Genomic DNA, 14,600 nt, shown 5'->3' on the forward strand with positions numbered 1-14,600 from the left:
AGCCTGAGGTCCATGCCAGATGCAGCTGTCCCAGAATCATAAGCCAAATAAACCTCTTTTCCTTATAAATTACCCAGTCTCAGGTATTTCTGTTAAAGCAATACAAAACAGGCTAATACAAGAGGAAATTCCCTTCTAAATTCAGATATCTGTAAACATGTCCAGGTAAGGTGGAATGTATCATTCTCATTTTATTGATGAAGAAACTGGAACTCAGAAAGGTAAATTGCTTTCCCAAGGTTCAAAGCTACAAATGAAAAAACTGAGCCTAGTAGCTACATCTTCTGGTTCTGAGGTTAGAATTTCTAGAACATTAAAGCTGGAAAGCCCAAAGCTGCTAAGTCCAATTCCTTTATGGTATAGATAGGGATTCTGAGGCCCAGGGTTGAGTAGTGACCAAAATGAGTGTTTCCCAGCCCAGGCTCTGCTTCTACCATACTTTCTTGATCCTTACCTCCATATCTGCCCATATCAGAATAAAGGACATAAAGACTTACCAAAGTGTTAGAAGAATTATAATCCTCAGCTGACTTATCTGCAAAGAAAGAAAGACACGGGACTTAGTAAGCAATTATGGTTTAATCCTTTCTTGAGAGCTAAGGAAGTCTATCTGGTCAAACACTTGCCAGGTCCAGAGAATAATACGGGTTGAGTATCTATCTGAAATGCTTGGGATGAGAAGCATTCTGAATTTTGGATTTTTTTTTAATTGTGAAATATATGCAGAATACCTACCAGTTAAGCATCCTGAAATGCTCCAATGAGCATTTCCTTTGCATGTTATGTTGGTGCTCAAAAAGTTTTGGATTTTGGAGCATTTCAGATTTTTGAATTAGGGATGCTCAACCTGTAATATGACCAGTACTATGGGCCAGACATCATGGTTAGCACATTATACATGTCTCTTCCTTTAATCCTCACTACAGTTCTGAATACTATTATTATATACACTTTTACAAATTTAGAAACTGAAGTTCAGAGAAGTTAAATAATTTTCCCAGGGTATACAGATTAAACAGCAGAGTCAAGATTTGAATTCTGGTCTAATTCTAAATACTATGCTAGAACTATATCCACATCATCGGCTATATCATCATCAGGCTTCAATGACCAAAGGAATTTCTTGCATTCTAAGAGAAGGGAAAAGAATTCATGGCACCATCCTGCACCATCCATGCCAAATCATGTCCAGCCTACAGTTTCAGCTTTCAGAAAGGATCTTTCTATATCCATGTCTATTCCTAAGGGAGAGAAAGACTGAGGCTTAGGAAAAGAGAGGTATTAATCTTGTCAAGTCTAATTAAAGACAGCGTCTTGTTTTCTAAGAAAAGAATCAAGCTCCTGAATGAAGCAACTACCATATTTCATTGATTCTGGGATGCACATTTCTTTCACATTAACATCTCTGACATAGAGATGTGTTCCACAATCAAAGGCATTTCACTGTTTAACTGGCAGCTCTTTTTCTTAGTGGAATACAAAATAATGGTACGACTTACAACCAATGATATCTTGGACTTAACGAAATATGAAATGGAGGGAGACTCAGTGGAGATCTCAGTAAGAAAAGAAGTTTAAAGACCAAGTATCATCTTTGGTTTTGTTCTTAAATTCCTAATGGTCCAAGGAGAAACTGACTTTGCCAGTTCACCACCAATGAAATTAAGGAGAAATATTTCATCAAATCCAACATATTTCTCACTAAGAACCAAGCCTAGAGAAAGTCCAAGATCCCAATTACACCAAATAAGAAAATGCCAGACACAGCTTCTTTGGCCCTACAGTAAATCATGGACCCACAAAGCTGGAAATAAGGCAAGCTATGACAACATGTTCTTAAAACAATCCTGAATGGCCAGCTATACCTTAGAGAAATCAATTCAGGATATACTTTAAACATAATTCATTTGTTTTTCTTATCCAAAAGAGTATTAGCTTAGGTGGAATGCAACACTGTGTCTTCACTGCACTACCTCTAACTTTACACACTGCTAATATTTTTGAGGACTGGGTATTCTGGTAATAAACATACCTCTTACACCATATAAAAAACAAATAAATACTCATCTTTTTAAAAGTGATATACAAGCTCTGTATATCAAAATCTAATTCCAAAGCACAGAATGACCAAATAGAAACTTCCAACCCTTAAATTTTACAAATGAGGAAACAGGTTCAGAAAGGGAAAGAAACTGGCTCAAGGTCACATAAGTCAGTGGCAAATTAGGGCTAAGACCTAGTTAGGTTGTTAATCTAGTCAGTCTCATCTACTTTCCCCCTACTTTTCACATTAGCTATTAATTGGTACAGAAAATTAAGTGTTGAAAAAATAGGAAAGTTGACAAAAAATTGGCATGGAGGGTTGTGCAAACTGTTTAAAGGCCCAAGTTGAAAACAAATTTCCATCACAAATCAGCTGAGTCTCCTTGGGTAAGTCATTTAATTTCTCTGAGCCTAATTTGAGTCTATAAAATGGGGTAATAGTCCTTGCTCTGCCAACCCCCCAAGGCCATCATAAGAATCACATCAGATAATACACATGTGAGCACATATAAATTGAGGTAGTGTTATCATAACCAATAGTGTGAGAGGAAGGGAAATGGGGAAAGGAGAGATGTGACATTAAAAATAAATGGTGCTGAATATACAATTTTACCTAAGTTGGCCCTTGTCTTCAACTTTTAGGAAATTAAAAATCCTACACATACACCTATATACATATGTGCACAAATTATACACACAAAAGTAGATATATGCACACAAATCTATACATACATACTTAATATTATTCATATATGCATGCACAGATGAACATACACACAATTACTTGAATGTGTATATCTATATACATATTCATTCATGAATACTTAAGTAGATTTTAATTCTAATCATATGCAAACTCACAGAGCTATGCCTCCATAAACATACATGCACAAAGAAAAACAGATTCTTCTAAAGACTTCATTGCTGAGGCTTTCAAAGACAGCTTGTAAACTGATGTCTCCAAGACAAACTCCTTAAACATAAGGTCTAATTTCATGACTAGAAAACTTTCCTATTCAGTACCCTCCACCCCAATTCCTCCTTAGAATGATCCAGTCCCTCAAAGGAAGAAGTGAGACAGACCCAGCAGGGCCAGATGAGAGGAAGGAAATACTGCTGGGAACATACATGACCCTCTCCTGAGTACCACCATGGCAGCAACAGTAAAGCTGCAGTCTGTCATCCTCACCATCTGTCCCCTTTGATACAAGCCAGATATTGGCTGGGGAAAGCATTCTTCAAAATTAGCCAGTTCATACTGGTTGTCACCTTCCCCAACAATACTGCCCTTTGAAGAAGGCAGCTTGAGCAAAGAGCACCAGCACCACACTGAGAATTGAAAGACTAGCCCTGCCACTTAATTTAGCCACATTAGAAAGGACTTTTTTTGGCTTTTCTGTCTGCAAAACAAAGCAAAGCTGATACATTCTAAGGTACTTCTTGGACTAATGTTCTAAGATGCTATATAAAAGGCAAGTTTTCAGAAATATGGGCCTCTCAGAAGTTATCTTAGAGAAAAAAAGAATTTCTCTGCTATGGAAAGAGGTGCTCCAAATAAAACTATTAGAGGCAAGCAGTAAATTCAAAAGGTGTTGGTCTAGGAATTAGGAGAACTGGGTTTTAATCCCAATTCTGCTATGAAAAACACTATCAAATATACAGTCCATATAAAAACAGCACATCTAAAGAACATTTATTATTATTGGCCAGCTTTTCATTTGACTGATAAAAATTAGTCCCTTGAGGAAGAAATCAGACCTGCCTACTTGAAAGATACATATTGACATTATTAAATAAAAAATGATATTGATAATAATGATGATAATAATAGTTACAGTTCCATAATGTTGTTTTTACAACCTATAAAGAACTTTCACATCAATGAGCTCATTTATTCCTTACTATAACCTCTTGAGATACGAACTATTATTCCCATTTTGAGGCTCAAAGAAATGAAGTAACTGTTAGAACCTCGTGAGTGTTAGAATTTGGACCTTCTACCACAAAGCCTGTGTCCTTTATGTATAATACCAAGCTATTTTTTTAAAACATGAAGTTTCAGGAAAGAGAAAAGAAAAAAGAAAAAGACTAAAAAAGCAAAACACACACACACACAAAAGTAAGAAAACAACAAAAACAACAACAAAATCCAAAAGAAAAATGCAGTTTCAGAGTGAAGACTCAAGTTTGATACAAAAACCCATCATCTTGGATCTCAAATTCCAAATTTCATCTTAATGAAAGTACCACCTCTACTCTTTCCAATATTTTTTTCTCTCACCCCAGACCAATAGGTATGTGGAGCTTTTCCACCCAGATTAAAACCTTCTATTGCTGAGATTGTACCTGGACACAATCCTCATACCTGTAAAGCTCATGTACTTCTGGCTGTTGGAGGTCTTCTTTGAGTTGTAAAATTCCAACACATCCAGAACTGCCTGTGGGTTTTTCTTCTGCTCCGACTTTGTGATATTTGATGTCTGAAGCAAGCGGGCCCACTGCTCTGGCATCCCCTATAAGACACACATGGAAAGCTATCAAGAAGGCACAGTCACAGGGGACTCTGAAAGAACATCAGAGCTAACAGTAATATCTGCTAGCAGCTAAAGATGAGTTTGTTAGTCATTCCTTTCTCTCCACACCCTCAGAGTTTACACGTCTCTCCTTATATGTTCTTTCTCGTTGTATTAGCCATTTCTTGAGATGTTTGCTCCTTCACCACGCTATACCTCCTTTAGAGTAGGTACAAGGTCTGATGTGTGCTGCATCATCAGCGCCCTGCACAGAGCCTGCTACCAAGGGGCCACTTTAACAGAGGTTTATTTAGGAATGGAGATTGAAAGGCATTTCTGGGTATAAGTTTGGAGGTGAGAAAAATGTCCCTTTAATGAATGTAGGAAGATTGTAATGAGGGTCTCAGGCAGAGACAGAAGCATCAGGAAGGTGAGAAAGGACTGAATCTAACAGAACTCTAAAAGACCTTTCTAAAAGGTCTTTCTTGTGACCTAGGACTTACCGTAAACTCCCCTGTGACAGCATCAAAACCGACATGAATTGTGTGCTCAAAATCTGAAGGAAGAGAAATCTCTGGCCGCTCCTTCTCCTTCTTTTTATTTGCTGCAAGAGAAACAGGGAAAGGGAAATAAAAAACAGGAAGATTATTAAGTTTTTAGGCTTCTTTTAGCTCTTTATTGAGCTTTAGGCTCCTTTAAAGGGCAAGGTCTGTTGACTTCACATATGTATTTACAGAGCCCAACCTCAAACTTGGATTGGAGTATATGCTCAATGCATGTTTAAAGACTTAATCGTTTGTTGAACTAAAGTAAGGGAGGAGCAAAAAGAACATTTGTCAGAGTTAATAGTCCTAGTTCTACCACTAATTAGCCAGTTGATACAGGGCAAGTCATCTCTTCTGTGAAATCCTTCCTGATCTCTAGGTTGGGCAGTTCTCCAGCCTTTCTTCTGTTCCCACATCACCAATACAGTAGTTGCCTATTTTAAGTGTTTATCTTCCCTACCAGACTGGGTTCCAAGTACAGGGGCCATGTTCAATTCATCACAAATTCACAGAGACGAGCATACGCCTGGCACAAAATAAGTGCTTAGGCAGTGAATGAAGAAAGAAACAAATGACCAGACATCTACCTCCAATGGGCAAGGAGTATAGCAATCTGCCTAAGACAGACAAATTCTCTCCAGGGCAGGAATAAATGTTTCCTTTCACCAGCTCTGGCTTAACTTTCACAAAATTTGCTATCTAGCACTCGGCAGCCCTGCTTTAAAACCCTGTTGTCTGGGAGCACAGCACACTGGCTAAAAGAAATTCTGAAGTCCTAATGCCTCTACAGACCTAGCATAACCCCCATGAAAGGCAGCAAAAGGCGGAGGAAAAAACTAGAAGGTCTGGAGTCCAAGCCAGTTTTATCCCTACCCCACCACAGTATATAGTCCAGGATCTCTGCTTTCCCATCTGAACAATAGGGAGAATGGACTAGATGCTCTCAAGCGCCCTTCCAGCTACTACATTCTACAAGCCTATGAAAATAGGAAGATGAGCAATCTCAAAGCTCTGTAGTTAAATTTCTTCCTGAGATGGCATTTAACGGTTTTTAATAGGTATTTCATATCTATTATCTCATAAAATTACTACAATCCTAAGAGGCAATTTTCACTTAGAGATTAGGAAATTGAAGCACAGACTTGCCTACAGTCATTAAGTAATTAAAATCCAAAAGGTTTGGCTTAAAGCCAAGGTCCTTTACATTCTACTTTACCTCCTCTAAAGAATTTCAAGTTGAATCAAGAAAACATACTTTGGTATAATGAGAAGAAATAACATTAAAAACTTACTATGTATATGTACCATGATTTACTTTATTTTCCTTCATTCTTACAATCCTATAAGATCGATATTACTACTGTCATCCTTACAATCCTATGAGATAAATATCACTACTGTCATTTTACAGAGGAGGAAACTGAATGATTTACTAATACAGCTGAGAGCTAGGATTTGAACGGAGGTCTGATTCCAAAGGTTTTTCTTCAGTATCTTAATGAGAACCATTTGCCTACATCCCAATTGCTAGGATTTAAGCTATTTCTGCACTTGGCACTTTCCCTTCCAGAAGCAGCTGTTTTGAGAAAGAGAAGGCTAAGGGTTATATCAGGGCCCAAGTTAAGCAGCCATTTATGACATTAGTCCATCTGTCCTGTTCATAGCTTGAATGTGTGGAACATGTGGCAGGGCTTTGAAACTGCTTTCTGTTCCAAACTGCTTTCTGTTTCTAAATTTCTTCTGATCTAGTCACTTAAAAGGTTTTATGGAAGTATAATTACATTAATGTTTTATTTAGGTTTTAATTTTTATTATATTTTATATATCATTTCTATTGTATATTATTTATATACTTTATAATACAACATCATAGGCATGGACTGTCAACTACAGAAGGGACTTCGGTAATGGAGACCCAGAGAGGGTGGCTCAGAGGATAAGTAGTTTATAGAAAAGAGCCCAGGGAAATAAAATCATTTAACACACGGACATATAGGGTAATGCTGAAGTTGGCTCTGCTTCTACTGGACTCTTTACCCTGCAACCTTTGAACATATCTCACATACTCCCACCTCCAAGTTCACTTTTTCTTCTCCTTGCTTGGAATGCTCTCCCTCTCATTCTCCCTGTCTAAGCCATCTTTTAAAAGACTGGTGCAAGTCCCACTTCTTCCAGAAAGGATTTCCTGACCTTTCCTCCCCCTGTCAATTCCCAAGGTACTGACTCTACTATGCCACCATGCATCTAGCCATTTTCTCTCTTGTATAATTCCTTGCTATTTTTAAGCCTAAAACGTAAGCTTCTTAAAGACCAAAATCATGGCTTCTAATTACAATCATTATACTTCTGAATCTCAACCTAGCACAGAGCTTACTTAGTTCAAAAATATCCTAGAAGGGCCGACCCCGTGGCGCACTCAGGAGAGTGTGGCGCTGGGAGCGCAGCAACGCTCCCGCCATGGGTTCAGATCCTATATAGGAATGGCCAGTGCACTCACTGGCTGAGCGTGGTGCAGACGACACCAAGCCAAGGGTTGCAATCCCCTTACCGGTCACGGAAAAAAAAAAAAAATCCTAGAAAATATTAGGAAGTGACCTCAGAAACCCTGTAATTTCACTTGCTGAGGAAAGAGACCCTGAGAAGTAAACTGACTTGCCCTTAGTCCTAGAGCACATGGTAGTAAGACTCACTTCACCTGATCAAGTCTTTTACTCTTCATTATACCCCCCAATCCCTACTGACTGATTTGACTGGAAGCAACTACTGACTGAAATAACAGTTTAACACAGACCAGATTTGTGTGTGGTACAAGAACAGGAAGGGCCTGGCTGAAGTGATAGAGGAGGGAAGTAGCGGGAAAGGGGAAATCTAGCTGGTAGAATTTAGCCTGGGTGCTGTACAATTTAGTCTCAGTACTCATCAGCTGGGGATCACCAGAAGAAACAGCGTTCTTGAAGTAGAAACGCAAGAGAGAACTGGAGGAGCCATGCAGTTCCAAAGTCACCTGGAACTTAGCCAATCCCTTCTTGGAAGTAACAACCCACCTGCCTTACATGTGTGTAGCCCTTCATGAAGCTCTTTCACACTGTCTCACTGGCTCCTCTCAACAAACCCAAGAGCCAGACAGTATGGATTATCTCCATTTTACAGCTGGACAGACTGAGGTGAGGGAATTAAAAGAACTCTCTACCAGTAGGAAGTCTCTGGGGCTAGGAGTTAGAGGAAGAACGATTCAGTATTATCTTTGCCATTAACTCACTATGTGACCCTGGGAAAGTCACTTTCTCTGAGTTTCAAGTCCTTAATCTGCAAAATCGAACAATAATCCATGCTCAAAGTACAGATGAAAGTATGTCATAAATGACCTTTCTGGAGAAGATAATACCTGAAAGTCATGAAGGATGAATAGGAGTTAGCCAGGCAAAGATAGAAAAGAACATTCCAGAAAGAAACAGAATAGGCAAAGGCCAAGAGGAGTAAACAGTGTGATTTTCCTCCCAGCTTTCCACCTGACCAGCAAGTCAACCAAATTTCATAAACTCTTACTAAGCATGTACTCTGAGCTTGGGACTGAGGGAAGACACAATGGAGAAAGTAAAGCAAACCCAAGATCCTGATGGTCTCATATCCCAAGGCCACAAACCTCAGTCTCCCTGGGACAACTGCTGCTGTAGTAAATTTTTTATGATGACTAGAAATATGGATCTGGAGGAATGTAATGAAAACTTATGCCTACACAAAAACTTGTACATGAATGTTTACAGCAGAATTATTCATAACAGTCAAAAAGTGGAAGCAACCCAAATGTCCCTCAACAGATGAATGGATAAAATGTGGCATATCCATATAATGAAATGTTATTCAGTCATAGAAAGAAAGTCCTGATCCATGCTACAACACGAATGAACCTTAAAAACATGCTAAGTGAAAAAAGCCAATCACAAAAGGCCACATATTATATATGAGGGTATTTTTAAAAGTTCATGGAAAGATTCATATTATCTTTCAATACTACTTTTCAATGAACTTTTTGAAGTACTCTTGTAATTCGATTTATATGAAATGTCCACAATAGGCAAATCCATAGACAGAAAGTAGATTGGTGGTTGCCAGGGGCTGGGAGAAGGGAATGCTAACAGATATGGGGTTTCTTTTTGCAGTGATGAAAATGTACTGAAATTAGATCATTGTAATGGTTGTACAATCTTGTGAACTGAATAAAAACCACTGAATTATATATATATATATTTTTTTCCTTTTTGTCTTTTTTCGTGACCGGCAACGGATCACAACCCTCAGTGTCACGCCCGTACCGGACCGGACCGGCAACGGGATTGCAACCCTCGGTGTTGCACCCGCAACCTCGCTCAGCCAGTGAGCGGCCGGTCTGTATGTGGGATCCGAACCCTCGGCGGGAGCATCGCCGCGCTCCCAAGCGGCGCACTGTAGCAGTGCGCCACCGGGCCGGCCCTGAATTATATATTTTAAGATAGTAAATGGTATGGTACTTGAATTGCATCTCAATTTTTTTAAAAAAGAAAATATAATTTACCATATTAAGAAAATACAGAAAATATATATATATAATCAATTCAATTAACGCAGAAAAAGCATTTGCTGAAGTGTGATACCAATGGTGATTAAAAGCTCTCAGTGAGCCGGCAGCAGCACCAGCCAGTGGAACTGTGCAGCTCCATGCAGCCCCCTCACCCCATCACCTCGGACCCAGGCAGGGGAGGCAGGGGGGACTCCAGGCCCTGCCCCCGTGCCCTGAACCGACACCACACAGGTGAGCCCGCTGGCAGCAGCCAGCAGCAACACCAGCCAACGGAACCACACAGCTGGACACAGCCCCTCACCTAACCTCAGACCCGGGGGGAGCACCAGCCTACGGATCCAACACACCGAGTTTGGCCCAGCAGAACTTCATGATGCTAGGGGCTCATTCTACAATCACAGAGTCTCGAACAGGAACCAAGGTTGTTTAACATAACCACCACCACTCCTACTGTCAAGCAAAAACAATTCACCCCCCACAGTAGCAACCAAGGCCACTCCACAGTCAAACTCAGTGTAACAGAAGCAGCAAACACCCTACCAAATGACCAAGCATCAGCAAAAAAATATTAGAAGAACAAACAATCAAGAAGAAATAACACCACCAAAAGGATACAGTAATGCCCCAAAGTCAGACTCCATGGAACAGGGAATCCTTGAAATGTCTGAAAAAGAATTTCGAGGAATGATCTTAAGAAAACTTGAAGAAATAAAGGAAGACTCAATTAGAGAACACAATGAAACAAGAAAAAAACATCCAGAATATGAAGGAGGAAATCTACAAAGAGACTAATACCATAAAAAAGAGTGTAGCAGAACTTCTAGAAATGAAAGACTCACTCAATGAAATAAACAACACAACTGAGAGCTTGAGCAGCAGCATAAAGCAAGCAGAAGAAAGAATTTCAGAGCTTGAAGATGGTCTTTTTGAAATAACTCAGGCAGACAAAAAAAAAAAAGGAAAAAAGGGCCGGCCCGGTGGTGCACTGCTACAGTGTGCTGCTTGGGAGCGCAGTGGCGCTCCCACCGAGGGTTCGGATCCCACATACAGACTGGTTCCCGCTCACTGGCTGAGCGAGGTGTGGGCGCAGCACCGAGGGTTGCGATCCCATTGCCGGTCCCGGTCCGGTACGGGTGCGACACTGAGGGTTGCGATCCATTGCCGGACACGAAAAAAGACAAAAAGGAAAAAAAAAAAGAAAAAAAAGGAAAAAAGAATTAAAAATAATGAGGAAAACCTAAGAGAGATAGCAGACAACCTCAAGCACTCTAACATCAGCATTGTGGGTATTCCTGAAGTGCAGGAGAAAGAAAAAGGTATTGAAAACCTACTCAAGGAAATAGTAACAGAAAACTTCCCAAGTATAGGGCAAGATACTGACCTTCAGATCCAGGAAGCTCAAAGGTCCTCAAAGAGATTTAATCCAAAAAGATCCTCCCAAGACATATTATAGTTAAACTTGCAAAGCTCAAAGACAAAGAGAGAATCTAAAAGCAGCAAGAGAAAAGCATCAGGTCACTTATAGGGGAACCCCCATCAAACTAACAGCAGACTTCTCAACTGAAACCCTACAGGCCAGAAGAAAGTAGAACAATATATTCAAAATCCTAAAAGAAAAAACTTTACCCAGCAAGGCCAGATATTATTTTGTTTATTATTTCCCAGATAAACAAAAGTTGTGGGAATTCACCACCATGCGACCAGCCCTGCAAGAAATTCTCAAGGGAGTCATTCATTTTGAATCTGAATAATGGTGACCACCATCATGAATACATAAGAAAGAGCAAAACTCACAGTTAAAACAAAACTGCCAGCAAGAAAGGAAAAGAAGCTAAATCATTCCACCTTAAATTCCCAACTCACATTGAAGAAGAGAAATAAAAAAGGAAATAATGATCAAAAGATATATAAACCACCTCAACAAGTAGCAATTAAATGACAGGAATTAAACAACACTTCTCAATAACTACTCTAAATGTGAATGTATTAAACTCCTCATTCAAAAGACATAGACTGACTGGATTAAAAAGCTAGACCCAAGTATATGCTGTCTTCAAGAGACCCACCTCACCTGTAAAGACACACATAGACTAAAAGTGAAGGGATGGAAAAGATATACTACACAAATGGAAACCAAAAATGAGAAGGAGTAGCTATTCTCATATTGGACAAAAATAGACTTTAAACCAAAAAACATTAAAAAAGACAAAGAAGGCCATTATATAAAGGGAATCTACAAAAAGATTAATACCATAAAAAAGAGTGCAGCAGAACTTCTAGAAATGAAAGGAAACTATCCAGATAAAGAGAACTATCCAGCCAGAAGACATAACAATCATAAACATGTATGCACCCAATACTGGAGCACCCAGATATATCAAGCAAACACTCTTAGACCTAAAGAAGGAGATAGGTCCTAATACATTAATAGTAGGTGATCTTAACACCCCTCTCTCAGTATGGGACAGGACTTCCAGGCAACAAGTCAACAAAGAGACACAGGATTTAATCTACACCCTAGACCAACTGGACTTGGCAGATATATACAGAACATTTCACCCAACAGCTAAAGAATACACTTTCTTCTCATGAGCTCAGAGTACATTCTCCAGGATAGACCACATATTAGGTCACAAATCTAGTCTCAGCAAATTTTTAAAAAATGGAAATCATTCCAACAATCTTTTCAGACCACAATGGACTAAAACTGGAGACAAACAATAAGCAAAATGCTGGAAGCTATACAAATGCATGGAAAATAAATAATAGGCTCGTGAATGACCTATGGGTCCAAGAAGAAAGTAAACAGGAAATCAAAAAATTTATTGAAACTAATAAAAATAAAGATACACCATACCAAAACTTGTGGAATGCTGCAAAAGCAGTACTAACAGGTAAATTTATTACAGTAAATGCAAATGGAAAGACTTCAAATAAATGACCTAACACTACACCTCAAATAACTTGAAAAACAACAACAATCCAAACCTAAAGGCAGTAGATGGAAATAATTAAGATCAGAGCAGAACTAAATGAAATAGAGACCCAAAAAAACAATAGAAAAGATCAACAAAACTAAAAGTTGGTTTTTCAAGAAGATAAACAAAATAGACACACCATTAGCTAGATTAACACAAAAAAGGAGAGAGAAGATCCAAATAACAAAAATCACAAATGAAAAGGGAGACATTACAACTGATACCACAGAAATACAAAGAATCGTTAGAGACTATTATAAACAACTGTATGACAACAAATTTGAAAATCTGGAAGATACGGATAAGTTTCTAGACACATATAAATTACGAAGACTGAACCAGGAAGAGATAGAAAACCCGAACAGACCAATAACAAGCAAGGAGATTTAAGCAGTAATTAGCAATCTTCCAACAAAAAAAAGTCCTGGTCCGATGGCTTTACAGCTGAATTCTAACAAACTTTTAAAGAGGCGTTAATACCAATTCTCATGAAACTATTCCAGACAATTGAAACAGACACTACTCTCCCAAACTCATTCTATGAGGCCAGCATAACTCTGATACCAAGACCAGATAAAGACACAATAAAAAAATAAAATTATAGGCCAATATCCTTGATGAACCTAGATGCTAAAATCAACAAAATATTAGCAATTAGAATACAGAAATATATTTAAAAAATTATACACTATGATCAAGTGGGATTTATCCCAGGGATGAAAGGATGGTTCAACATACAAAAGTCAATAAACGTGATACATCACATCAATAAGCTCAAGGACTAAATTCATATGATTCTCAATAGATGATGAAAAAGCATTTGACAAAATTCAATATTCCTTCATGATAAAGACTCTCAACAAACTAGGTATGGAAGGAAAATACCTTAACACAAAAAAAGCCATTTATGACAAGCCCACCGCCAGTATTATTCTGAATGGGGAAAAATTGAAGGCCTTCCCATTAAGGACAGGAACAAGACAAGGATGTCCACTCTCACCACTTCTATTCAACATAGTACTGGAGATACTAGCTAGAGCAATCAGGCAAGAGCCAAAAAAAATATGATACCTAGGGATCAATTTAACCAAGGAGGTGAAAGACATCTACAATGAGAATTACAAACCACTTCTGAAAGAAATAAAAGAGGACGCAAAAAGATGGAAAGATATTCCATGCTCTTGGATTGGAAGAATTAACATTGTGAAAATGTCTATACTACCCAAAGTGATCTAAAGATTCAATACAATCCCCATCAAAATACCAATGATGACATTCTTCACTGAAATGGAAAAAACAATCTTACCTTTCCATATAGAAAAACAAAAGACCCTGAATAGCCAAAGCAATCCTGAGGAAAAAAAAAAAACAAAGATGGAGGCATAACTCTGCCTGACTTCAAATTAAACTACAAAGCTGTTGTAACCAAAACAGCATGGTACTGGTATAAAAATAGACATTCAGACAGTGGAGTAGAATAGAGAACCCAGAAATCACTCCTCAGGCTTATAGCCATCTGATATTAGACAAAGACAACAAAAATCTACATTGGGGAAAAGATTGCCTTTTCAACAAGTGGTGCTGGGAAAACTGGATATCCATATGCAGAAGAATGAAACTAGATATGCATCTTTCTCCATACGCTAAAATCAACTCAAAATGGATTAAAGACTTAGGTATAAGACCCAGAACTATAAAATTACAAAGGGAAAATATAGGTGAAACACTTCAGCAGTTAAGTCAGGGCACAGGTTTTATGAACATGTACCCGAAAGCACAAGCAGCAAAAGAAGAACTAAACAAATGGGACTCTATCAAACTAAAAAGTTTCTGCACAGCAAAAGAAACAATCAACAGAGTGAAAAGACAACCTACAGAGTGGGAGAAAATTTTTGCTAACTATGCATCCAACAAGGGACTAATATCCAGAATATACATAGAACTCAAGCAATTATACAGTAAA

At 38.6% G+C, this 14,600-nt stretch overlaps 1 protein-coding gene across 1 annotated transcript in view; it reads right to left on the minus strand.

Moving 5' to 3' along the window:
• Positions 1 to 497: 497 nt before the first annotated feature.
• LOC103585248 (serine/threonine-protein kinase PAK 1-like) overlaps positions 498 to 14,600 on the minus strand; it is a gene marked incomplete at its 3' end in the record, with an annotated part of 40,018 nt that continues 25,915 nt past the window's right edge. Inside the window, exons 3-5 of the mRNA XM_008566158.1 lie at positions 5,060 to 5,160; positions 4,409 to 4,556; positions 498 to 535 (exon numbers count right to left, since the gene is read on the minus strand). Of these exons, the coding sequence (XP_008564380.1) occupies positions 498 to 535; positions 4,409 to 4,556; positions 5,060 to 5,160 (287 nt within the window). The remainder of the gene's footprint in view (positions 536 to 4,408; positions 4,557 to 5,059; positions 5,161 to 14,600) is intronic.

Source organism: Galeopterus variegatus, unplaced genomic scaffold, assembly GCF_000696425.1.
Source record: "Galeopterus variegatus unplaced genomic scaffold, G_variegatus-3.0.2 Scaffold15, whole genome shotgun sequence".
NCBI lineage: Eukaryota > Metazoa > Chordata > Mammalia > Dermoptera > Cynocephalidae > Galeopterus > Galeopterus variegatus.